This window comes from Capsella rubella, unplaced genomic scaffold (genome assembly GCF_000375325.1).
Source record: "Capsella rubella cultivar Monte Gargano unplaced genomic scaffold, Caprub1_0 scaffold_3, whole genome shotgun sequence".
Lineage (NCBI taxonomy): Eukaryota > Viridiplantae > Streptophyta > Magnoliopsida > Brassicales > Brassicaceae > Capsella > Capsella rubella.
The window spans coordinates 14,694,317-14,719,522 of NW_006238921.1; the positions used below are offsets into that span (position 1 = coordinate 14,694,317).

General features: G+C 36.9%; 4 protein-coding genes and 1 long non-coding RNA gene across 7 annotated transcripts; 2 read left to right on the forward strand and 3 right to left on the reverse strand.

The window, feature by feature from the left end:
• The first annotated feature begins 330 nt into the window (after nucleotides 1-330).
• LOC111831379 lies at nucleotides 331-1,135 on the forward strand. Of its 2 annotated transcripts, none has more exons than XR_002834576.1 (3): nucleotides 331-412; nucleotides 711-778; nucleotides 900-1,135. It is a non-coding gene; the product is annotated as an uncharacterized LOC111831379 (long non-coding RNA). The 2 variants fall into 2 exon arrangements; XR_002834575.1 differs by having other exon boundaries at nucleotides 341-563.
• Nucleotides 1,136-2,095: 960 nt separating this feature from the next.
• Nucleotides 2,096-7,228, reverse strand: LOC17893761 (receptor-like serine/threonine-protein kinase ALE2). Of its 2 annotated transcripts, none has more exons than XM_023785314.1 (8): nucleotides 7,147-7,228; nucleotides 5,311-5,415; nucleotides 5,105-5,215; nucleotides 4,589-4,957; nucleotides 4,238-4,495; nucleotides 3,769-4,158; nucleotides 3,432-3,657; nucleotides 2,096-3,342 (listed from the first exon to the last, which is right to left on the reverse strand). In XM_023785314.1, exons 2-8 carry the CDS (start codon nucleotides 5,399-5,401, stop codon nucleotides 2,640-2,642), a joined length of 2,148 nt encoding a protein of 715 aa, XP_023641082.1. In that variant the 5' UTR covers nucleotides 5,402-5,415; nucleotides 7,147-7,228; the 3' UTR covers nucleotides 2,096-2,639. The 2 variants fall into 2 exon arrangements, with proteins under 2 accessions (XP_023641082.1, XP_006300044.1); XM_006299982.2 differs by lacking the exon at nucleotides 7,147-7,228 and adding an exon at nucleotides 5,982-6,586.
• LOC17892977 lies at nucleotides 6,909-9,148 on the reverse strand. The gene is made up of 3 exons (XM_006299015.2): nucleotides 8,486-9,148; nucleotides 8,064-8,150; nucleotides 6,909-7,965 (listed from the first exon to the last, which is right to left on the reverse strand). The coding sequence occupies exons 1-3, from the start codon at nucleotides 8,861-8,863 to the stop codon at nucleotides 7,087-7,089; spliced, it is 1,344 nt and encodes a 447-aa protein (XP_006299077.1). The 5' UTR covers nucleotides 8,864-9,148; the 3' UTR covers nucleotides 6,909-7,086.
• Nucleotides 9,149-11,761: 2,613 nt separating this feature from the next.
• On the forward strand, nucleotides 11,762-18,241 carry LOC17890653. The gene is made up of 20 exons (XM_006299198.2): nucleotides 11,762-12,209; nucleotides 12,366-12,414; nucleotides 12,510-13,749; nucleotides 13,890-14,090; nucleotides 14,276-14,359; nucleotides 14,574-14,633; nucleotides 14,737-14,781; nucleotides 14,874-15,070; nucleotides 15,163-15,654; nucleotides 15,785-15,875; nucleotides 15,971-16,150; nucleotides 16,239-16,328; nucleotides 16,513-16,575; nucleotides 16,648-16,722; nucleotides 16,803-16,853; nucleotides 17,023-17,100; nucleotides 17,215-17,349; nucleotides 17,434-17,541; nucleotides 17,620-17,685; nucleotides 17,797-18,241. Exons 3-20 carry the CDS (start codon nucleotides 12,601-12,603, stop codon nucleotides 17,869-17,871), a joined length of 3,240 nt encoding a protein of 1,079 aa, XP_006299260.1. The 5' UTR covers nucleotides 11,762-12,209; nucleotides 12,366-12,414; nucleotides 12,510-12,600; the 3' UTR covers nucleotides 17,872-18,241.
• A 122-nt stretch (nucleotides 18,242-18,363) lies between these two features.
• On the reverse strand, nucleotides 18,364-21,347 carry LOC17891316 (WD repeat-containing protein 70). Its single transcript, XM_006297097.2, has 8 exons — nucleotides 20,693-21,347; nucleotides 20,386-20,598; nucleotides 20,088-20,288; nucleotides 19,866-19,973; nucleotides 19,589-19,726; nucleotides 19,247-19,498; nucleotides 18,841-19,161; nucleotides 18,364-18,748 (listed from the first exon to the last, which is right to left on the reverse strand). Exons 1-8 carry the CDS (start codon nucleotides 21,251-21,253, stop codon nucleotides 18,569-18,571), a joined length of 1,974 nt encoding a protein of 657 aa, XP_006297159.1. The 5' UTR covers nucleotides 21,254-21,347; the 3' UTR covers nucleotides 18,364-18,568.
• Nucleotides 21,348-25,206: the final 3,859 nt, after the last annotated feature.

The window sequence follows — 25,206 nt, forward strand, 5'->3', positions numbered from 1 at the left end:
TGACAAATAATCAATTTCAAGATAATCTCACCAAAAAAAAAAATCAATTTCAAGATAAAGTTAAAAAACAAAATTAATGGTAATAATGTGGTTGTTAATTTTATATTGGATTAATTAATTTCTACTTTATTATAATTAAATTTAATTAGATTTTCTGTATTTAAAAGACAAAACTTTATGTGCAATTAATTTATGTTGCATTTATCTGACTTACTACTTTATTTAAAAAAGTTTGTCTATTCATTTCCAATAGTCATAAATAAGTGTCTTATTTCATAGTTTATTTTATATAGTATGATATAATTTTCTCTGTACCTACTAAGAGAGTTAGGAACTCATACATTTGATTGATTCCATTATAGAACAGAAGAAGCTAAAGATTGAACATCATGTGCCAAAGTGTCTGGTTAAGGTGGTTTAACTTAAACCACTTGTACTTTGCCTACATAAACCTTCCACGCTTTATATGTACACCAAATTAGGAAAAACTTAACATACCAACAACTGCTAATTAAGCATACAGAGTTTTAACTTTTTAAGTTGGAAAACCATAACAAGTGATTGTAAGTACTTTTGAACATATATTAGTTAAGATATATACTATGATATTAGAATTATACAATAGTTCTAGTATTTGATTTTTATTTTCTTGATTAAATGAGAGATGCGTTGGTGTTGTTGGTTTAATGATTGGACTCTTCTTAAACCAGACTGGGAAGCAAAAATTAAGAGGTTTGTTAACCTTTATGCATGGTACCAAAAGTTCTGAAAGCCGCAGGTGTGTATATATATGATAGACTAGTTAATAAGAGTTTTAATATTTATTTAAAAAGAGTAAGGTCATGAGTTTATATATATTACTATGTTTCTAGCCAATTATTTACATAATTAAATCACAGATTAATTCGCATTAAGGAGACTCATTATTTGTCCTTTTGAGAGTGGTTTCAAGTTGCTTAAAGGAGTGGTTAGCTAACCAAATCACTACTTGGAGACCAAGTCCTTTAGGTACCGTGACTGGTGACCCATGCATGCACGTTTGAGAGTTTGTATTGTGTTTGTAATCTCTTCTCTCTTCTCAGACGTTGTGAAAACCAAATTTTTAGCAATGATAAGATCTCCATTTCCCTAGAAACAATACTGAAAAAAGAAAAGTTTTAAGTCATATAACTAACTCAAACTTTAACAATGGCAAGGGAAATCAAAAAAAAAAGGAAAATAGGATCAGACCATTAGTATCTTCATCTCTGCGATGATTAGCGCTAAGATATCCAAGAATCTCAACACGAAGATGTCATTTTTACCTGACCAAGTTCACTGACTATGTAAAGACCAATGATGCACCCAAGGGGGTAACTTGATTGATAAATAAATGGATGAGAAAGGTGAAAGTAAGCAAAGGAAAAGAGTCAAGCTAAGAGGAGCTATAAGATGGGTTGTTGTAAATCTGATCCACTTTGCTTTGCTTAAAGAGGAGAATGAATTAAAAAAGGATCAAAAATCAATAAAACCCAAAGAAGCAAACAAGAAGAATTTGATCTTAACTAAACAAGAGAATCACTACAGTCCATAAAAACCATCAGAAACAAGGTAGAGACTAGAGAAGTTAGTTAGGCTTGTCGATGAATCCCGTTTGGCGTTTGGCCCCGAAAGAATCCTCAGTAAGCTTTAGAAGATACTCAAGCCTGTCTCGGTTCGGCTTGTCCTTTTTATTTTGCTCCGCCAGATTTGCTAGAGCTTTGGCATCACGAGCACGAGCTGCTATCATCTTACGTTGCCACTTCTGTAAAACTATTTCTTCCTCAGAAGATTCGCTGCTGCTTTCTCCTCCCTCACAACATTTGCTACTCGTTATTCCTCCATTACTTACGCCACGGATCAGTTTCTCGGCGCCGCTCTCACCCTCCTCCATCGCCAACCCAACACACAATTAGGGTTTTCTTCTTTTTCTAGGAAGCCAAAAGAAATATTCATTCTCAGATTTAACATATATGGAAATTTCGATTTTACGAATATTTGTAACAAACAAATTGCCAAAAAAAAAAAAAAAAATCTTTTTTTTTAAAACCTACAAATGATAATTACGACGGTTTACCTTGCATGGTACACAACCACAAAACACAACATCCCTTGTCGTTTTTTTAATTACACCACAATTATGGACTTCTATGTCCAAAATAGTGGGATTGGGGGTATTACATAATGACGACATTTTAGTTCAAAGAACCGGAAACTGAATAACGATTACCAAAAGCCAAAATTCATAGGAACTTGAAACTTATAAACTACAAAAAAAATTAGGTAAATTACTAACTTCACTAAAATGTAAAAAAAGTTTTGGTGGGGGGAAGAAAGAAAAGAGAGAAACTAAATACAGACGTCCTTTTAGAATACAACCCTCCCTCCCTCCTTGTGCTTTTGCATCCTCGCAAAAACAAACAATTAATCTATTTTTGAGGAACACACAACCAAAAATAAAGATCTCCTACAAGAAACCCAACCGGAATGTCTTTACCCAGATCAACCTTACCAAACCGGAACCTAACCATGCAGCTCAAGAGTTGTGTGAGCCTTTTCCACTTTTTTTTTTCTTTTTTTCTTTTTTTCTTTTCTTCTTCACTGTACATTTTTCTGGTTTCTCAGAGCCAGTCGCCATTACCGGACCAGAGATGTCTAGATGACGACGGTCCACCGTGTTCGCTCATGCTTCCTCTCAATCTAAAGAAGTTTCTTCTACTACGCATGGGTCGTAATGGACCCGATCTGTTTGGTAGAAAAAGCCCTCCTTCTCTTGGAATGCTAGACGCTGAATGAGGCCGGTTCTCCATGTCCTCTAATGGTCCTGAGCTATATTCCATGGTTATGAACGACGAAGCTTGACCATACCTTAACCGAGGTGTCAAATTCCACCAGCTGCTATCTGAAGGAGCCAGATCGCCTTTGAAGTCTGCAGAGTCTGGTACTGATGAGTCCTTTTGGCTGCAATAGTCACCACATGTCTCATCTGCATCGTTGTATATAAGTTTCAGTGCCTGAACAACTTCCCCCATGAACGGTCTGTGTGAGACCTCTTGGTGGACGCACATGGAGGCAATCGCAGCCACTTTCGCCATGTCATCAAAGTTGTAGGTTCCAGCCAATGCAGGGTCCACCAGTTGCTCCAGGCCCTCTCTGTTGGCTAGTAAGGGTCTCGCCCATGTCACAAGGTTTTCTTCTCCTGAAGGTTGAGACATGTCTACCGGTCTTCTACCAGTGAGGAGCTCGAGTAGAACCACACCGTAACTATAGACATCGCTTTTAACAAGGAGATGCCCCGTCATTGCGTACTCAGGAGCCACGTACCTGCAATTATTTCCAGGGTAGTCACTGTAAGTCCACCATCTAACCAGGGTGTCTGTATTAATCACATTTGAGATAGAACGGGATTTTACCCAAAGGTCCCCATGACTCGAGTTGAAATATGTTGACTTCCTTCCGTTGCTTCTCTTGCCAGGCCAAAGTCAGAGACTTTTGGGGTAAAGTCAGCTTCTAGGAGAACATTGCTAGCTTTGAAATCACGGTGGATTACTCGGGGATTTGAATCTTCATGGAGATAAGCCAGTCCTCTCGCTGCTCCAAGTGCAATCTTCAACCGTGCATCCCAATCAAGTGTTCCTTCTGTTTTGTCAACAACAGAAAAACCAGGATTTAGGAGGTGATGCAATGAGAAGTGATTGATATAGTTGGGATGTATTGTTATTAAAAAGTGCAGAGAACAGTATATGTCACCGTGCAAGTGGGACTCAACACTCCCATTGTGGACAAGCTCATAAATCAAGCAGCGTGTGCGGCCTTCAATGCATATTCCAATCAGTTTCACAAGATTACGGTGGTGCAAACGGCTTAGCATCTCGACTTCTGCAATAAATTCCCGGTCTCGGTTCTGATTGTCCCTAGTTAGCAGTTTCACTGCAACCTCGGTTCCATCTTCCATGCTCCCCTGATAAACACGACCAAATCCACCCTCGCCCAAAACCCTCTTTGCACTGAATCTATCAGTTGCCTTCTCAAGCTCAGAGAGTGTAAAGGTCTTAACGGATAAAGCACATGTAGCCATAGAAGACATCAAAGAATCTGATCCTGAGCTTCTGGCGCTACTAGAAAACATAGATCCAGCACCTGCAAGGTGTATAAATATTTCAGAAAAAAATTCTCTTAAAGCTACTGGTGCGTTATAGAGTCAGAGGGAGAAAATTACCAGGCCTTTTGTTAATTGATGGAGCCAAAGTTGGGCCAACAGCATTAGATGACTTCCCAATTTTCTTCCATTTCACGATTATAGATATAGATCCAACCAAAACCAGAATGACCACGAAACCTGACAACGCAATGATTGCAATCGTTCTAAAACCTATTCCCTGGCTTTTGTTGGCAAAGTTTGCAGTGATTGGAAGCCGCGGACTTGCACTTGGAGCCTCTCCTGTAGAATCTCCATTTGGCGAAGAAGAAGGAATTCCTGAAGCAAAGTTAAGAGATTCAAACTTTGAAATGAAAAAAAAAAAAAGAAAAAAAAAAGCTAGAAATTTGCATCTGAAAGAAATCAGTTTACCGGGATAACTTATGTGTGTAACCTCATAATCACCAAAAAGAGTATCATTTAGAGGTATTTTCTTGTGCCGGAACCTCTGATAAATAAGAGTTGCTGTGGTGTTGTCGAACTTTTCCCCTAGTGGAACTAGGTTAATATCCACCACAGTTTTCCCTTGATTTTCACTGTCGGCACTGGCACCCATTATTTTAACTTGGCTTTGTTCCAAGTATGTTCCAGCAGCAACCTCAATTTCTAACTGGTTGGTCACGGGGAAAATAGAAAAAGGCGCAACACTTAGTAGAAGCTGAACTTTCATGGGGAAGACACAACCACAAGGTGAACCAAAGGGAGTTGAAGTGAGAGGCTCCACACATGTCTGCTGACAATCTATCAAAAAGGAAAGCCGGAAACACACAGAAAAAAGTAGTTACTACGCTTGATCTATCAACTATCGTCTGGACAAAGAAGTATGCATATAAAAGATAATCTTGCCACTGGCACAGGACGAAAGATAATCAACAAGCAGAAAATTACCATGTGACGAAGGTGAAACTGCAGTCACATTGCGTCTTAAATGCCAGCGACGATGACGATGATGACCCTTGCGCCTTTCTGGTCGAATGCGGCTTGGGTAGGGGGGGAAATCTGAAAATGAAAAGAAAATGACCAATGAATTGGATACTCCTATACAGAAACATAATTACAATATGTTGATGTGACAAAAAGGACTCCTTGCTAACCTGGTGAAGGTGCAGGAGCAACTGATGGATTAAGATGAGGATGAAAAAAATGCATTTGATGGGACTTTGATCGGGTAAATGGCAAGCTCATTGGAAACAGCCGAGCTGCAAATGATAGAACAAGCTGATAAATCATCTACAGAGTCTTTCTATACATGTCGAATATTCATAGCAGCTAATACTTCCGGAGAATAGAATGATACATACTCCATCCTCTCTTGGATATAAAAGTACAATGCCTAAGTTAAAGAGAATGTCACACAAAATCGATAATTCCTCAAGATACTCAAAAAGTAAATAAATAAGGCGCTATGTGCATTCTTAGCTAATTAAGGTTGGGTGCCAAATAAGGCACAAAACGTGGGACTTCATCGTGACTCGTACGCTTCACAATCACAGATTCCAAACATAATTAATCTAAATCGTACCATTAAACCCTTTTGCTTACTTTGTACATAATAAAGTTAGCTTCTAAATATATCCAATAAACAATTCTAAATATAGATAAACACCAACTAATCTTGAGCTGTCTAAGTAAGAGCAAAAGAAATAAAAATAAAAAGAAGACTTAGCTAAGGTTAATTTCTCCTAATCTCACTGGGTTCCTAATTTTTGTTCACCAAGCAAACGCATCAAAAGGGGTAAAAAGAATCAGTAAACCTAGTTCATACCAAAGCATATAGGAAACGAGCTCAGAGAGTGAAGAAGAAGAATTAACAGCAGAAGCATCGCAAAGTTCCGCATCTTATCTCAACTCATAAAACAACCATTCGTCAGCAACGGAGACACAAAACCTTCACAGCGTCGCCGGACACTCTCCGCCGAAGCATAACCAGAACCAAACGTCTAACCATAACTTGGTCAAAGCTCCAAAGACATTGATTTCTCCCCTCCTCCCAAAACCCTAGGGTTACACAATAGCGAGTAGGTTTTAACGCGATTTGCACAGATCCACGAAATGCGGCTCGAGATCTGTACAGAGCAGGAAACAGAGCTTCTCAGACGATACAGAGAATGAGAGCTTCTCCGACGAAGGTATCACAGAGTGGTAGAGAGAAGAGAAGAGAAGAGAAGAGAGTAAAGTGAATTCGAAACCAGAAGAAGAGAAGAGTAGAGAGAGAGAGAGAGAGAGAGAGAGAATTAAATGCTGATGGTGGGAAGGGCCAAGGGGGGCGTAGGGTAGTGTGCTGCCGTAGTGAGACTGCTTTCGGAGAAAGGAAAAAAAAAGGCGATGATGATGGCATTAGCTCATTCTTACGCGCTTTTGTTTGCGCGTGTTCTCTACACTCCTCGAAACGACAAAACTGGTGGCCGTTTGCTACCGTCACATCGTCAAAACCGTTTCTTTTTTGGGCGTTAGCTGCCTTATTGGGCCGGGCTTTACTTCAATCTTATATACACAAATCAAACAAAAAACGTACCCAAGCATAGTTTGGGATTCTCAAGAAGGAAATTTCGTATATTCTTAAGAAGATTCATCAGTTTCTTTTATTTCAATTGTAGGAAGTTTTTCTATAACTTTAGGAAGGAGTATATTTTACCCAAAATATTACAATGTCTTCTAGTAACAGTTCTATAGAAGTCAAAACTGATATATGTCACAATTGACAAAAAAGGTACTTTTTAACTGAAATTTTCTGACGTACTAGTAGTAGTAGGCAGCTAGTTAATGATACACACAAACGTAGTTATTATAAGATGAAGCATCTACTCACTCAATTTATCAGTGAAGAATGTTAACCTACGGATGAAGAAGATACAGACTACAATTATGTTTCAATCATTCAAGAAGGTTTCAAAATCAAATGACAACGTATCAACATAGTCTTGACTTACCGGTTCTGGCAAAGGACTAACCGGCCCGGGCTGGTTAGAATTGTCCATTAGCCAGCTCTCAAATTCCGATAGTTTGGTCTCCAAGACGTTTTCATTAATCCCTTGTTTCTCCTGTACCCTCGTTGTTTGCGAATCTGCATTAGTAGTAAGAGGAGCCTCAGACGGAGCACACAGATCCACATTTGTCTGATACTCACTACCATGTATGTTCTGGTCTGAATGTCTACTGTACATATTGCTCTGAGAACCCGGTAGCGCTGTGCATTGATCACTAACACTGGGCTGATACTTGTGTTGTTGAGTGTACATTTCCGTGCTTATTGTGGGTGCCACTACGGAAGGGCTATGGTGGCTGGATTGTGAAACTTGAGCATTGCTACATCGGATGCTGTTAATATTTCCCACAGAAGAGGCTACTCGGGATCGTAGGCTGAACCTATAAGAACTTCTATCCTTTTGGATCACGTTGTTGCGAACATTGGTCAGTGACTGAGCTGGCCGATCCTGCAACCCATGATTGTGTGGATTTGGTTGCCTGATTCTATGCCTGGCTTTGACGTTTAAGGGATCAAAAACATTGGTAGATGATGAGCAAGGCCGGATCACAACCTGGTTCCGAAGTGAAGCGTTTTGGGATACCCGTAAGATACTTGGAGTAGGTTTTGTAGATGGTGAGGTAGGCATGCATCCCGTCCTGAAGTATTCTCGTTGATTCTTCCATATCTTCTCTTTATCATTAGCATGACAATGCTCAATGGTGGAGACACCGATAGACCAGTATGGACATGGAGCACGGATGTCGCACACATAACAGTGACACTTGAAAGTGAAACCAAATAAAAGTAAATAAGTAAGGATTCAGCCAGGAAAAGGAAATATTAAAGCTCAGTGCAGAATTAGAGTCTTCAGATGCTTACCATGTCGCAGTACTTCTCATGTGATGTTGAGTTGAACGCGTACTTAGCACAAGAATGTCGAGGATGAGGGAAATCTCTACATGCTATCTACAAAACAAAAATTTATTTCCTTTTTGATATCAGGGAAACTTAAAACTGTACAACACCTGCATAAAGATGGAAGTCACCAAAAAAAACAATTCAATGATACAATGATTAGTATACAACAACACCAAAGCAGTCCAATGACCAAACCATTCCCCAAAACAGCTCTCTCAGACAAGAAGAAGGCCTAAAAATTCTTATACTAATGAAATAAACAATCAACCATTGTCATGAAATCACCAAGCCTAATAGCTAAACAACACCAACGCATACAGAATCTCTAGATTTCAGACCAATTTGATTGAAAATGAGAAGGGTCAAGTGGAATTATCTTATACCTCACCCTTTTGACCAACTACAAGCACATCATCATCGTCATCATCATCATCATCATCATCATCATCATTCTTGGCCAATTTATCATCAACAGAAGCAGCCTTGGTCGACTTGTCGGGATCACAATCCAAAATCACACAATCGTCATCATCATCCTTAGCTTGATTCGACGAGTTTGGCTTCCGATACTGAGAATCAACGCAACCTTTCACCTCAGAGAGAATCTCGACAATATCGGTACTGTCCGATGTATCATCGACGGAGTCCATAACACCGTTAAGCCAATTGAAGTACTCTTTATCTACTCCTCCTGTACTGATCTCATCCTCGTCTGAACTGATATCGACAACAAAAACATGATGATCATCTCCCGAACCCATTGAGCGAATTTTCGAAACCGGATCACAAAAATTTCTTGAAAATGATGAGCGAAACTCGAAGCGATTTCGAAATAAGAACACAGGGATCAGAAGGCATGTGAGAACACCGAGAATTCGATAAATTCACAGACTTTTAAGAATGATCAGAAAAAAGACTTGGTCTTTTCAACTACCCGGGAAAAAAATTGAGGTTGTAATAGGAAAGAAAGAAAGAAGCATTGAAATGGAAACTTCGAGCAAAGAAATTAGGGTTTGGTTTGGACAAAAGCAGATAAATGGCACTGGTGGGTGAGTGACGATGAATGACGAGTTTTGCTCGGCTAAACGTCAATGGTGGAAATGATTGGCCTATTGGGCCTTAACCCAATCAAGACAAATTGGGCTGGTGATGAAGATTAATGGAATTTTATGTTTTTCCCATATATTGTTTTTGGTTGATTAATCAAATTCTTCTTTAACATTTCGTTTATATTAAAATCTTATATTATATGGTTGTGTTTGGTGAAGATTGACTAAAAAAGATTCCCAAGATCCACATTTGTTTGCTCGAAATCCCAAAATCAAACACTTCAAATTAGTAATCGTAGTCCACTAATCACCAAAACTTAGTCTGCATAATCGTGATCCACTGGAAAGAAAAAATTGGAAAATGTTGGAATGAATTAATGGGAAATCTGTTAATTGGGCCAAAACCTAATTGATTTACCTGGTAATAAAAAATGCAGACTATCGAACTACCTCTGACATTAGTCGGAAAGCATTCCAAACTCCGGATAAACAGTATAGTGGTCCCTTGAGAAAAAATCCACTTTGAAATACTTCGATGCGGTTTCACCAAAGCTGACCAAATCGATCGATAGGATTTAAAAAAAAAAAAAAAAAAAAAAAAAAAAAAACTGATGGCATGTACGTGATGCACCAACGACTATTGATAGAAAAAGCGTAATATTGGTCGCTGTCTTTGACCGCTATTGACATTTGACACCACTAGCTAACAACAAAACTCGTTTAATGTATTCATTCATATAGTTTGGGTGCAGAGAAAAACAAGAAACAAATTCTATATTTGTATTGAAAAGATTAAATAAGATAACATCAAAACAAATCTTTTGCATTTGTAAGTAATAAGGATTAAGGACTAAGGAGTGATTAAAAAGGGATGAGATGTTTAAGAGATACAAATCCCGAGAGCAAAAGTGGTGGGCAAAGAGCATGTGCGACCTCAGGCCTCCTCTCTTCTACAACGGTATAAATGCCTCAGCTTCCGCATCATCCTTATAAATATATCCCACCGTTTAGCGTGTTATGTGCACGTTCTAAATCCAAAACAAACCTACATGAGAAGATGAAACAGTAAAAAAAACAAAAAGTTACATTTAACATTTTGGTTCTTTCTTTCTCATCCTCCTTTTCACAAAATTGTGCATCGACTTCCATAACTCTTATATTACGTTTGAACAAGTCGAGCCTATTAAGAAATAATCAGTATTTATATTGGATTGAAGAACAAAAATCAAAACCTTTTATGAACTTTCTTTCTTTGTTTGTTTGTTTATTGAGGTCAAAAGGAATATCCCGTAACAGTCAAATCCAACGGCTGAGATCAAAGGGAAGACTGTAGCGCGTGAGAGAGACATCGAAACCAATATCTGTATCTGTACTCTCTGTTCAGCCCGTTTGGTTCGGTAAAGCGCTACCGCACGTTCAAAGTCAAATCCCAAGTTTCAACGTTTATTACATAAGCTTAGCAACCTCTTTGTTTTTTATTTTGTCGGCCTAGCACCTCTTAATTTTAGCTATTTTTTTATAAATTGGTGAGCAAACTTTTAATTATTGGAAGTTTAACCCAAACTCTAACATATCGGTCCATGATAATTTCAAAACTTTTGGATGGTTTTGAAAAACCAATTTTCTTGTTGTTGTCGTTGGCATTCCTTCTTTTCTTTGGATGGTTTATTTTGGTAAACTGGTATAGCATAAAGTAAAAATTTGATATTTTATTTGAAACAAAATAGAAATACAATAATTCTAAATTGATCTTTGATTTAGCTGGTTTCCAATACATGGTTATAAATGTTAGTTAAGCCAAGAACAAATGATTTCCTGCTTACTAATATAATAGAAACACATTTTTGACATATAGACTATTTTCTGAATCGTCATATATTCAATAAAGAATATAAAACATTAGTTTTCGATCAAAACAAGCAATTTGATTGGTCGTAATTCTTATGACTTTCATTCTTTCCTATCGATGCTCTTTTTGCTAAAAGAAAAACAATATTAGAACTACAAAATTTTCCCAAATTAGCATATTGAGTTACACAAAAATAAATGTTAAGAATATTTTGTATAATAAATGAAAATGTAGATTTGGTCATAAACACAAAAGAATATTATATCAAATCATTTTCATTAGTTTTTAGGTGTTAGGTGTGAATTCTCTATATCTAGAAATGTTACAATTGGGCTAGTGTTGTGTTTTCTATTTATCTATTTCATAATCCAATGTTCTTCTAATATACTACTACTATTTTTAGTTACGATATCTCTGCCTTATAAAAAATTATAGATTTTTCAATAGTTTTTCTACTTTTGACAAAGCAGAAAAACAAAAAAAAATTCAAAGGTCTGCAGAGGAGGAGTAAATTGGATAAATTGTGTTTTTTTTTGGTCGTGATTATGTTAAGTGAGTAGTAATGAAGAGATAAAAACAAGTCAAATAAATCAACAAATTTGGGGTTGTGTTCAGACTTTTTTTGCTCATAAACATGAAGGCCACGTTTAGTAGAGTTAAAGGAAAAAAAACGTGAGGGGGAAAGAGAAAAGAGAAAAGAGAAAAGAGAAGAGAAGCAGGGGTTAAAAAGGCAAATAATGAAAAGATATGTATACAATAGCTTAAGCAGCCTGCCTGAGAGAGGAAGAAGATGTTTCTTCTCCTCCTGGTCTCAAGTTTAACCTCTCCTCTCCCCTTATTCGTAAAAATTCTATTTTTAGTACAAAACTTTACTCACCTGTCTTTTTCGACCCCCCCAATCAAAAAGGAAGAAAACATTACTACAATTTAGTCAAAATATCCCACTTTTGTTTTTGTTTTTGTTGTAATCATCTTCTAAGTTCTTCTTCTTCCTTCTTCTTTCTCTCTCCCCTCTAATAATAATCTTTCTTCTTCATTCACCTTCTCTCGCATTCATTTCGTTCCCTCCAGAATCCAAGCTTCCGTTACAATCTCTCTCTCTCTCTCTCCCTTTAATTTTTTTGGATTTTTCTTCGTTTTGAATTCTCAATAAAAGTAAATAAAATAAAAATTCCCCTACCAGGAGGACTAGCTTTGATTTTGCTGGAGGTATCTTTTCTTCTTAATTTCGTGGATTCGAAAGTTTTATAGCCCTTTGTTTCTTTTTAATTCACATACAGGGCTCGTCGAACCTTGAATTCGTTTTTTTTTTTTTTTTTTGTTGAATTTTTTGCTGATGGTCTTCAACTCTTCTTGGAAATTTAGGGTTTCGTTATAAATTAAGGATTGGTGATTGGTTTATGAAGATCGTAAGGTTGTTCAAGTTCCAATACGATTTTTAATCTCTTGTTTTGTTTTTGTTTTAAGTTTTATCTTGTCTGATTTTGTTTGTTTGTTTGATGTCTTTAGGATAAAATATTGAGGTATATATGGTAGTTGTTGTTGTTGGCTTTGCTCATGTTGTGTGAGGGGAGGTAGGAGTGCTGTGTGAAGCCGGAATATGCAGGGAGACGTGTTGGCTGTTCATCGGGGAGATCGAAATAGAGATGATATTTTAGGATACATGAAGAACACGGATGTAGAAGCTTTTAGGGATGCAGATGGCAATGATGATAATGGGTGGAGGACGTTGAGTAGGAGGGATGACCACAAGGAAGGTAGGTTGCTGACAGATGAGGAAGTGGATACATCTGTATCGGTAAGTAGAGAAGAAGACGTGGGCACCTCGAGGAGTGAAATACATGTTATGGAGGAAATAGATGATGATGGGAGTCCTGTCACGAGTGGAAGAGATGGAGAAAACGATGAATGGAGTAACTGTGGAAAAGAGGATGAACGGATTGCATCTTGGAAACATGATAGTTTGAAATCTAGCAATGAACAAGAAGTTGAGTGTTGCTCACCTGAGAGCGTTGGGAGTGAAGACAGACATGAGACTTTGGGAAAGGTAGATAAGGATAATCACCAAGCTGTGTTAGAGAGAGATGAAAAGGTACTCGGTTCTGTATCAAGGAATATTGAAGAATCTGCTTCATGTTCACCTGAGAGGGATGACGAGGCTCTTAGTATAGAGATTAAAGAACGGGATACAGAAGTGGCTAATGGTCAAGCTAAAGCAGATGAACTCCTTCATCTGAAGGTGGGCGATACCGAAGAAGCTGCAGGAATATGTAATAGAGGTGGTAATAAGGATGAGAACAGATTGTTGGAAAAAAATAGCGAAGATGATTCGAGTTTGATGCTGAGGGAAAATGATGATGAACCGCAGAGTCCAAGATGCGAGGCACAACTTAATGACACAAGCATTAGAAAGATGGAAATGAGAGAAGTTACAGGAGAGCAGGACTCTTCGCCATGTACTGCTGATGCAGTTAAAGTAGCTGGAGAGACATATCAAAACGTATACTTCAATGGACCAGTCTTACCGCAGTCACCTACACAAGGGCATAGGCGCGCCCAAAGTGAGATAGGGACTATAGGGACTCCTGGACACAGACGCACAAACAGTTTCCAGAGATTGAAAACACAGATGCAAAAGGCTTGGCGTGGGGTCAGCAATCTACGTGAGGATAACCGGCCCACTTTCAATCCTGAGGTCCTAGCAAACCAAAAAAGACAGTGGTACCAGCTTCACTCTTCAAAAGCTCTGGTATTCAATCTCTCTAGGGTGTCCTGTCAAACATTTGAAACACGTTTTTGTCTATGTAGTTCTTCTCCTTATTGTCTAAAAATACTGGTCCTGCATAGCATATTAGCTGACTAATACTTTCCATTTGTCAAATTCTCTAGGATCAAGCAAAATTAAAGGAACCAACGTCACTATTTGAACATTTTATCATTGTGGGGCTTCATCCGGAAACGAATTTGAAGCCAGTGGAAGAGGCTTTCCGTAGAAGAAAAAAATGGGAGATGGAGATGTCAAGGTATGAAGTGGCAGACTACAGAATACTCCGTCACCGTGGGCCTCAGTTTCCAGTATTGGAGCCACAGGTTTGTGTTACCTTGATTTTTTCTCTGAGTTCACATAATTTTGGCATGCTTAGATATGTAACATGAGACACATATTCTGTTTTATTTTGGTCTCGTTGTCTACTATGTTATATGCGTTTGTTCTGCTTCATGGCAGATTTAGTTGGCTTCTTTCTTCTCTTTATCGACTTCCATTCCATGCGCAGATTCTTTTTAAATACCCTCCTGGGAAGAAGGTGGCGATGCGTCCAAAGGATCTAGCAACTTTCTGTTTCCCTGGTGGTGTCAAGGTATGATATGTTTGGTGTGCATCTTTATATTGTTTTAGTGACCGTCAACGTGCATTGGTATATCATTAGTTATGAACCACGTCAGTTAATTAGAGAATTAACATAGAATTGATTCGTACTACTGGTAATAATATTCATCATGTATAGTTGGTATCATTGGGTTATGTGATATATGCAGCAACTAAGACAGTTAAAACATGATATTTCTTAACAGGCACGACTTTTGGAGAGGACCCCATCTCTCAGTGATCTAAATGAGCTCGTATATGGACAGGTCTGAAAATTGTTCTAAATAGAATACCTGTATGAGCTTTTGTAGTTCATCTATGTTAGTTTGGAATATAGGTTTACATATCATACTTTTGAGTTCACTGCAGGAACATTTAGGCACAGATGATTCATCGTTCATATTTTCGTTCAAGGTAATCTATAGTTTCTTTTTATCCCTCTCTAAATTTTTTAGTGTCAGACATCCACTAGTCATGTAACATGAGGCAATCCAATTCTCTGTCAGGTAGCAGATGATGCGACATTGTATGGTGTTTGCTTACATGTGTCGGAGATTGTTCAGAGACCCCCTGGTGTATTAAGCACTGCGTCACCCTTGCATTCATCTGGAGGAGGCAGTCGTTTTTTGGTTTCTGCACCTCGATGCTATTGCTTGCTGACCAGAGTTCCTTTTTTTGAACTACACTTTGAGATGTTAAACAGGTACTTACGATGACATTCTCTTACTCTGAGTAGTGGCTTTTCCCTGCATCAAGGTCTATGCTGATGTTAAGGTCATTCACATGTTGATGCAGTATGATTGCACAGGAGCGTCTAAAACGGATAACCGAGTTTGTTAGTGAGATGTCTCTTGCTGCTGCATGCTATCGTCCATCAATTTCCAGGATGAATGATCAAATCGATGGGCGTGTTTCTTCACCTCGTAGCAACCCTGATGACTGGATGGCTTCTGCAATACCTGTTGATGGAGTCATGGCACTCACAGCTGCTGCTGCTGGATTGATATCTGATAGTGACCTTGCAAACTTTGCAGAACCTCAGTCTCCAGATAGTGTTGTCACCAGCGATACTTCAGATGTAAGCCAGATCAAGGAAATAGAAAGAGACGGGAGAAAAGTTTTCCATTGTTACGATGATAATTCTTCTGAAGTATTTGAGAACCACTTGGATACCCCCGAAAAAACGTCCCAGAGCTATGAGAATGGCCACACTTCTCCAGAGGTTACATGTGTTGATCCTAGGACCCAACCGATAGAGCGTAATGAAAGCTGTGAGTCTGTGTTCAGGTAATTTAACAACACAAACTCCTTATTTTAGGAAATCTTGTCAAGTAATGTAGTTGTCATTTTTCCAATTAATGTTATTATTCAGTTTATTGCCAGTATAATTTCAGATTTACATTTTTATATATGGCAGTTCAGCTAGAAGTGTGTTGTCAGATGACATTGATGATTTATCAAATAGTGAAAATGATTTCGGAGATGATTTAATACTGGAATGGGCTAAGGTAAGGAGATCACAAGCAGCTTCACCATTTAGTTGCTCTATCATCTCTTCTTCATTATTTCTCATATACTGTCATATGGTGTCTCACCTTGATAGGAACACAACAATGATTCGTTACAGTTAGTTTGCGGCTACCACTCATTGGCAATTCCTTCCCGTGGAAGTGAAGTAGTTTTCCACCCACTGGAACATTTACAATCCATCGCGTATACCCGTCCTCCAGTTTCAGCTCTAGGATTGTCAGAAGAATATATTTGCTCTTCTAATTCTTCCGAGGTATATTTAATATTGGACAATATCCTTTGTAGTATTGTCTCTACTTTATAATCTTATCTCAGTCTCTTTTCTTCTTCGTTTGCCAAAGATAAATGCAAGGTTGACAGCTGCTGAGGAGGCCATGGGTCTCTCAATGTGGACAACAGCAACAGTTTGTCGTATTCTCTCTCTTGAAACTGTATGGCCTCTTCTTCTTAGCATCTTTTTTTCTTTTCTTTTGCTTGTTCTGTTTCAGTGTAGAACAACCTATCGATAAAATTCCTACTATTTTGCGGTGGATGTCCATCTCTTCTCTGTGCCTTGAGTTAGTGTTTTCACTAGTAACAAATATCTGAAGATACAAAGTATTTTCTTCCATCCAGATTATGTCACTCCTTGCTGGAGTATTATTGGAGAAGCAGATTGTTGTAATCTGCCCAAATCTGGTTAGTTAAATCTATCATCTGATCGTTATTCAAATGGAAATGGTCATCTGAACTGACTGATAACTATTGTAGGGGGTATTGTCAGCAATAGTACTGTCTCTTGTACCAATGATTAGGCCATTTCAGTGGCAGAGTTTATTGCTTCCGGTAAGCATGACATTACTAGAAAAACAGTTGACCAATCGAATTGTGGTTTTCTTGTCGTAACTTCTCTCTGTTGTCTTCAGGTTCTGCCTGGAAGGATGTTTGATTTCCTCGAGGCACCAGTTCCCTTCCTTGTAAGTTTATATTCCATATGAAGTACCTTGTTTGTTGTCTTGAAAAGCTAAATGATTACTTATTCTGAGGAGCTGAATAAACCATAAAATCCCGGATTTAGTCCATGTTGCATTGTCAATCATTAACTATGTATGTTTCTTGTTGCTCACATGGTCTGCATTTGCGCAGGTCGGTATACACAGTAAACCTATTGATTGGAAGGTCAAAACGTCTAATCTTATTCTAGTTAACATCCTCAACAATCAGGTTTGGTGGCCATATCATGATGAAATTTTTTTATCTATTTCTTTCTAGTCAGCACCCAAAACCAATGAAATCTACAATTCTCAAGGCATGTAACATTTTTACTATGTTTTTCAGGTGAAAATATGCAATATGCCAGCATTGCCTCAGTGTAGAGAACTTATGGCTCAGTTGGCTCCAATCCATGCCACACTGGCTCAGCAGAGCTCGAATGCTAGAAGACATCCGGTTTATAAATGCAATGAAGTGCAAGTAAGTAGTTACCATTGCATGGCCTAAAATTGTACCAAAACTTAAATTACCTAACTCGAATTCATATGATCGACTAATTCTCAGGCAGAAGCCGCGACGAAATTCTTGAGAGTAATGGCAGATTACATGGAGTCTCTTTGCTCAGATTTACACTCTCACACCATAACAAGTGTTCAATCTAATAGCGACAGGGTACTTACTTATAAGTGACTTTCCTCAGAGCTACTTCTTCTCTATCTCCAACTACCTAACTGAATCTTTCTTTCTCAGGTTTCTCTACTCCTAAAGGACAGTTTTATTGATTCATTTCCTGGTAGAGACAGACCCTTCATTAAGGTACAAAATCCTAATCCTCACCATGGCTTCAGTTTTCGATAATCTCACTGGAATCCAGAGACTTACAGACTCTAATTTTTGTTTTTTCTTTTGTTATTCTGGGTTTTGCAGTTATTTGTAGACACGCAACTATTTAGTGTTTTATCAGATTCACGACTATCGAGCTTTGAGAACGGGCGTCGCTGAAGCTCATTTTGTCATCAAGAAACCATCCAAAGTCCAAACATAAGAAAACAAGCAAAAAAAAGCAACAGAGGGTAACTTTTCTACCCTTTATACGCAGAGAGAGAAGACTTAACAGGTGATGATGAATACAAGATGTTTACTCACATGTTACTGTAGTAGAAAAGTAAGGAAACGAGAGAACAGAGACATGCTTATCGTGTCTGGATCTCTGATCCTTATTATCATTACCAAACACTTGTTTGAAAACTTCTTTTCTGCTCTTGTAAATTAATCACCTCTCAATAGAAAGCTTTAAGCTTTTGTTTGTGAAAGTTGTACAGAACACTTGAAAACCCTTTTTTGCTTAATTCAAGTGCTTGATTTCATGTTTCACAATGATTGTGAGAATAAATCAGTTTATACTTTCTCTTCAGTATGGAGAATGGACAATACTGTTTTGCATTTTTATTTAATCCATTTTTTAAAGGTAAAACTCCGTGAACAAAACAATACTTCAACCGCAAATAGCAGTTCAATATGCGATTCTTTGACCAAAAACGCTGTTCCACAAATCTTTCTCCAAATCTAAGCTCTAAGAATGGCGTTCCGGACTAAGTATGTTTTTTTTGTTCTTGTTCTACAGTGCCATGATTTGATCATTATACAGGATACATGGAAATGGTCGTTGAGAAAAGTGTGAGTATTATGGAAACACTAACTATTTTTTGGTGTCACCTTCTTCTTCTTCGTCATCAGATTTAGCGAAGATGGTCTTAGGCTGGGTCTGAGAGTAAGCAGGGGCAATAAACTTAGGATCATTTACAGCAACCTCGGCGTATTTCAATATTGCTTCTCTTGGATCTTCTTCCATCCACGTCTCTTTTATCATCCCACCTTGCTGCAAACACACACGCAACAACAACAACAACAATATTTAAATACACAGATAAACCGGATCGCAAAATCAAAGAAGATACTGAGACTCCTTACCTTGAGAAGATATTGTGTTAATAAGCCACTACCAGTAGTCCCAACTCTTCCACCATGACCAGGACCTGACATGGGAACCTCAGGCTTGTGGGATTTAATAGGATCCTTCAATGCTTTCTCTCTTTGACGTTTACGGCTTGGTGCGTCTCTGAACAATGGTAATGCATGAGGGTTGTGAATTACTGGTTCTGGTTGGTAATCGTCAATAGATTTCTTCCTTGGTGCACGTGCAACACAGACGCACGCGCCTCTCTCACTCTGGGTTGGATCGTAAAGGATGTGAGTTCCACCTTGGCTTTTGTCTCCAGATGTTGCAAATATCTACAGCAATAGAGGAAATCAGATGTGAAGTTGAGGATTAAATTTAGAGCAAGGGAACAGTGCTTTTATTGTTGTTGATCTTTACCTGATTCAACCTTGGGTGCCAAGCACATTGCACCACACTGCAAGTTGGAGAGATTCCGACTTTTTGAACAATCTCCAGTTTAGAGCGATCGTAGAAGCAGAGCAAGCCTCCTGTTGTGCTGTCTTTCTCAACGGATGTTCCAGTCAGAATGATTTGTTCGTCTGGACTAAAGGCTACGTTGGTTTGGGGATAATTATTAGGGAGACCCTCGAAAGCTTTTAGAGCTTCTTTCATCTGCCGCAAGTCCCAAACCTGATCAAAATTCGAAAGAAAAGTTCAGTGTCTTAGCAAATTGGTCAAAATACCAAACTGGTCAAAAACAGGATATGATCTAAGGTATACCTTTAGAGAACCATCAAAACTCCTTGATAACAGGATTCTCCCATCACTAGAGAACTTTACAGAGGTTATATCATCAGTGTGGGCCTTCCCTACGTATATATCTGGCCGGCTTCCCCATCCTGGTTTGAGACTCCAAATCTGGATCCAAAAATAGAAGAAAGATATAAGACCATTAATCAAGCCAAATTACATTGTAACAGTATAAGACTATATAAAACACAAACTTTCCCTGACAAAATGTAATCAGGAAATCAAAACAAGCATTTCCAATCATTACCTGTATAGATCCATCTCCTACGCCACCGGCGATACGCTTTCCATCACGGTCCCAAGCACAGGTTGTAACTGGAACCCTCCCTGGTCTGGCAAGCTTCGGCTTTATAACCTGTTCCAATAAACAGTTAATACCACTTGCATGCTAGAATCAAACCACCAAGTTCATTTGAGAAGCGTTGCAAATAAGAAACTATAAATGTGAATATAGACAGGTAAAAAGTACCTGCGTTTGGCTTAGGAAGTTATTAACATCCCATATACGCAAAGAACCGTCTTCCGACGACGTCAGAACCGTTTCCTTAGTCCTAGGATGCCATTCTCCGCAAGTCAACCCACAAATATGGCCCTTAGTGTTCTTCAGGTCACGAATATACATATCTCCTTTCATAAACTCACCAAGAGTAAGACCATCTCGATCATAAATCTAAAATTCAAAAGAAGAAACGAGAGTCAGCGATTCATAGATGATTAAGAATTGTAGTAAAGGGTCAAGAGGAAACGACTTGAGGAAGCACATATACCTTAGCTTGTGCTGAACCAGTAACACATAGAAATTGACCAGAAGTGGGACTCCAGCTCAAGCTGCGAACTTGGTGACCTTCAGATGGTTCGATTTGCCTAAAAGACTGAAGTCTAGAATTCATCCCTTGGAAATCGAACATGCGCACAGTGTAGTCATAGCTTCCCGAAAGAACCCTAGCTCCAGCACTATCAACAGCTAGAGATGATACAATCTGATTTCACGAAACAAACATTTTGTTCAATTTTTCGAATTCAAAATCTCCATCAAAGTACTTCAAACAAGAGTTTATAGATTGTTTACTATACCTTAGTATGTCCCTTGAGTTGAATCTCGTTGCTCAGTGGAATTCGGTAACGATTCTCCTCGTCGTCGTTAGCATCATCGTCATCTGAATCTTCATCCGAATCTACAGCAGCCGGGGGCGGCGGCGGAGGACCGATCATATCCTCTTCATCATCAGATTCATTACTGTTCCCGAGTCCCTTTGGTGGCGGACGCGGCGGTCCCATCATAACTCCGTCATCCTCCCCATCTTCCTCTTGCGTGGGTCTAGACCGAGGAGGTGGCGGACCCATGGCCACATCATCATCGGAAGGAGCTAGAGTGGAGCTATTAGGGTTACGATTAGGACCGCGTACGCTTCGGAGCCAGGATTCAGAGGAGGAAGACAGAGAAGGGAATCCGGATTCAGATTTACCCGAATCAGATTTCTTCGTTGCAGAATCAGACGAAACTCCGGCTTCAGTAGTGGCTACATCGGCGCGGCGAGTTGCGCTGTGGATAGCTTCGGTTGGCGCCGCAACATTAGATGTCTTACCGAACGAAAGAGGAAAATGAGCTCGTAGACCTTCCAATTCGTCCTCCATCGCTAATCTCTTCTTCTACTTCGTGAAATTGGAATCGTATTAAAAAACGTCCGGTGACCTCGCCGCCACGGAACTTCCCGTTGATGTACCGGCTACAACAAAAAGATGGTGGCGGTTAAGTCCATTAACAATAAACAATTAAACGTTACCATGTTGGGCTTATACATATAAGGCCTAATAACAATGGCTTCTTCTTACAAACCTTAAATATAAATTGAGCCTCAAAATATATAAAAGGCCCATTAATACCCATTTTTCATACCGAAGCAATAATTCTTGTGAGAAAAGAAAACAATCACCTAGAAACGCGATTACAAAGCCTTTTAAGGCCCATTTTACGGGGTCACAGTACAATCATCTCAAATCCGATCAACAACTTTTTCATGGTTAATAGTATGTCTGTGAAACAATAGTTGATATCGTCTTGTAAAAAGAAAATCATAAATTATAGTAAAGTAGAGAGAAATAAAAAATCCAAAAAAAAAAAAATGAAACTATTAGGATATATTAAAATATACTATACTAAATTTTAATCTGCGGTACACCGCTAAACAAAACTTTTTATTTTTATTTTATTTTTAATTCTAATATCATACTTAACTAAAGCAATTTGATTCGATATGTCTTATACTGGTGTTGTTAAAAAATAATATAATGAAGTTTTAACTTGCTTTAAATTATAAGATTAATGATTTAATATTTTAGTAATATCGATTCAACCCCGTTCTATCATACAATCCGTGTATAGATGTTAATTTTTAAACAAATATAATTTGTAATAATCTCTTTCATATATATTTCGTATAACAATATTTACCCGTTTTAATCCGACATGTTTACATCACAATTAATATATTGATGTAGTTAATGATAAAAGAGTTGCACTTGTATCAATATAACCCGGGTTTGAATCTTATCTCCAACATCATATTTTTTTAGTAAAATAATTAAATGTTTTGCAATAAATGCGGGCATTAAATTTTTCTAAAAACCATTACAAAAACTCTATAGTACATTGAGAATTTGATATGTATCATATAAGAAAATCTCATTATAAATATATAATTGTTTTAATGAATAAACGAAACCTTTCTAAATTTTATTAGAAATTTATATATATATATAAGATGTAAAAAAGTGAAAATTATAAGTTATAATTAAGATAACCATAATAATAAATGTTAACCTAGAAGAAATCTATACTATTAAAAGGGAAGCATTTTGTATAAAGTGATCATAGTATATACAATTAAAAGGATAATTAAAAAAAACAAATCTATCTATATTTATGGAAATAATATTGATTTGATTACCATAAAAATATTCAATTAAATTCGAAATTAAACATATTTAATCTAAATTTTTTTTTTTTATATTTTCAAAAACTATATATCTATCTATACTATTAAAAGGGAAGCATTTTGTATAAAGTGATCATAGTATATACAATTAAAAGGATAATTAAAAAAAACAAATCTATCTATATTTATGGAAATAATAGTGATTTGAAAAAATAAAATATTATCCAAACTATTTTTCATAAAAAGCATGATGAGAAATAAAAGTAATGAGAGGAGATCATAAAATCAAGAAACTAAATTCAATTTCAATTTTCAAATATCAAATAACATGTATGATACATGAACAAAAAATTTGAATTGTTAATTTTAGTTTTAACTATTTTATTTCAAATATCAGAACATGAAATAACAGGTACGGGAAATTTGAAACATAAAAAAAATCATCTAAACTATTCATGATAGAATATGAGATGAAAATTTTGGGTAACGTGAATTTAAGAAGAACATATGGAGACATGCTATTTACTAAAGTGGATTACAGGAAATGTATTTTTTGCGGGTCAAAATATTTTAATATGTATTTAGTGTGGAGCATGCATAGCGGACGTATTTGATAGCTCACGGTTCACACTCAGTCTGGATCTGCTATCCTGTCGATCCGACATTCACAAACTTCATGAACGCAAACCAATATTAGTTTATGTTATAAATGCTATAGTGGATAAATATGTCTACAAATAGAACCCTACATTTATGTGTAAGTCTAAATCGTTGACCTATTTTCTTATATGTTTGACTAAAATATACAATCTCAAATGGGTAAATAATTAAAATGCTTATGGAATGGAAAAACATGACATATTAAGACGCACGAGACAAGATTTATGTCCCGAAATTGACAAACTACAATTGTTTTACTATTTTTTAAGGTACAAGTACAACTGTCTTTAATAAAACTAAATCGTATCGGTTTTTTTGTTTAACCTAATTAAAAAAAAAAATCAAATATTGACTTGATACTGGTTTAGATTATAAATGTTTAATAAAATTCCTATATATCTATGTCAAATAATGTGGGTATTGTGTTGTGTGATCTTCTATATATCTATGTTGTGCATTTTGGGAGATCAATCATCATAGATTTATGGAACGTTAATTATAGCTTTGCCACTATTGTTAGCTGCAAATATGTATGAAAAGATTGTTTAATCGGTCTCTAATTATACACAAGCGTTCAAATTATCAAATTTATTAACCTCTATTAATCACATGCATGAACTGTTAAAATCAATTAGTCACACCGTACCCTCTTGATTATAAGTATAATAATACATTTAACAAATCAAATAATGGAGCAAATCAGAGAGTATCAAGATCACGTACGTATAATTAGGATCCAAATTACAGAGATATATTATATCATGTTGTACAAGATAAACTATACGTTAAGGCAAGAATCCTAGAATCACCCAATATAATACCATATGATAATTATATAATTAAGTTAATGGGTTATTTTGGACCACGTGAAATGACATTTTTCTTTTCCTTCTCTTTAGAAATTTGATATTTTTTCGATCTCTCTCAACTACTTCCAAAACAATATTAATAGAGCTACTTGTCATCAATTTTCATCTGACCACACATCAGATAAATTGACTTAATCTCACTATTTCAATTCTAAGAAAATATAGATATTTATAATTTGGGAGAACTAATAACTAAATACTTTTTAAGCGAGAGAATGTGACATTTCATTTTCATAGCTCAAGTCTTTTTTATAAGAATTAAACAATGGATTAAACCATTATATGAGTGTGTGTGTGTGTGTGTGTGTTTGGCGTGAAACATGCGAAAAACGTAGCTTTTACAGGAAACAATGTGAGGACGACGATCTTTATTTGAAACGTATCTGACCCAATTAACTCATAACTCAGTTTTTTTTTTCTGATTAGTTTAAGGTCATCTTAGTCACAAGATTTTTATTAAAAACAAAGGACAGTGGACCATTATGGGCTTTTATATGTTTTTTTTTTTTTATGGCTAAAGTAGATTAAACTATTTTTTTATTAGACATACTATGATTTGTCAGATCAAATTTAATTCTACATAAAAATGGTTTATAGTTAATCCACAAAGATTAACAAAAAAACAATAGTATACTGCGGATTATTTCTAATTTTTTTTCCGATTTGCATCATTATGAATTGTAATTTATGAACAGTAATTAAAAGATAATCTAATCTACAAACATATTTGTCTGCCGCAACCATTCGATGTTACGATGCTATCGGCATTCGAGAAAAATTACCCCATAGCATTCACTATCTTACCAAAGAGTTTGGTTGGTGATTCACTGCAAAGCTGTAATTTGTGATATTTGGACCACTCATATAGATTTGAAATAACATAAAGACGTAAAGTTAAGAAACATGAGAAAAAGATGGAACAATTTTATCTCTATCAAATCTCAAAATCAGAGTTCCCCACTTCTGGCACACAAAAACAAATTATTTCTCACATAATTGGTACTTTTACTAATAGCCAAATGAATGGATACGATAAACATATGTGGAGGTTTTTGATTCATTCAAAAATAAAACTTCAACGTCTATTATAAAGATTGATCAACCGTAAATGTTACAATAGTCC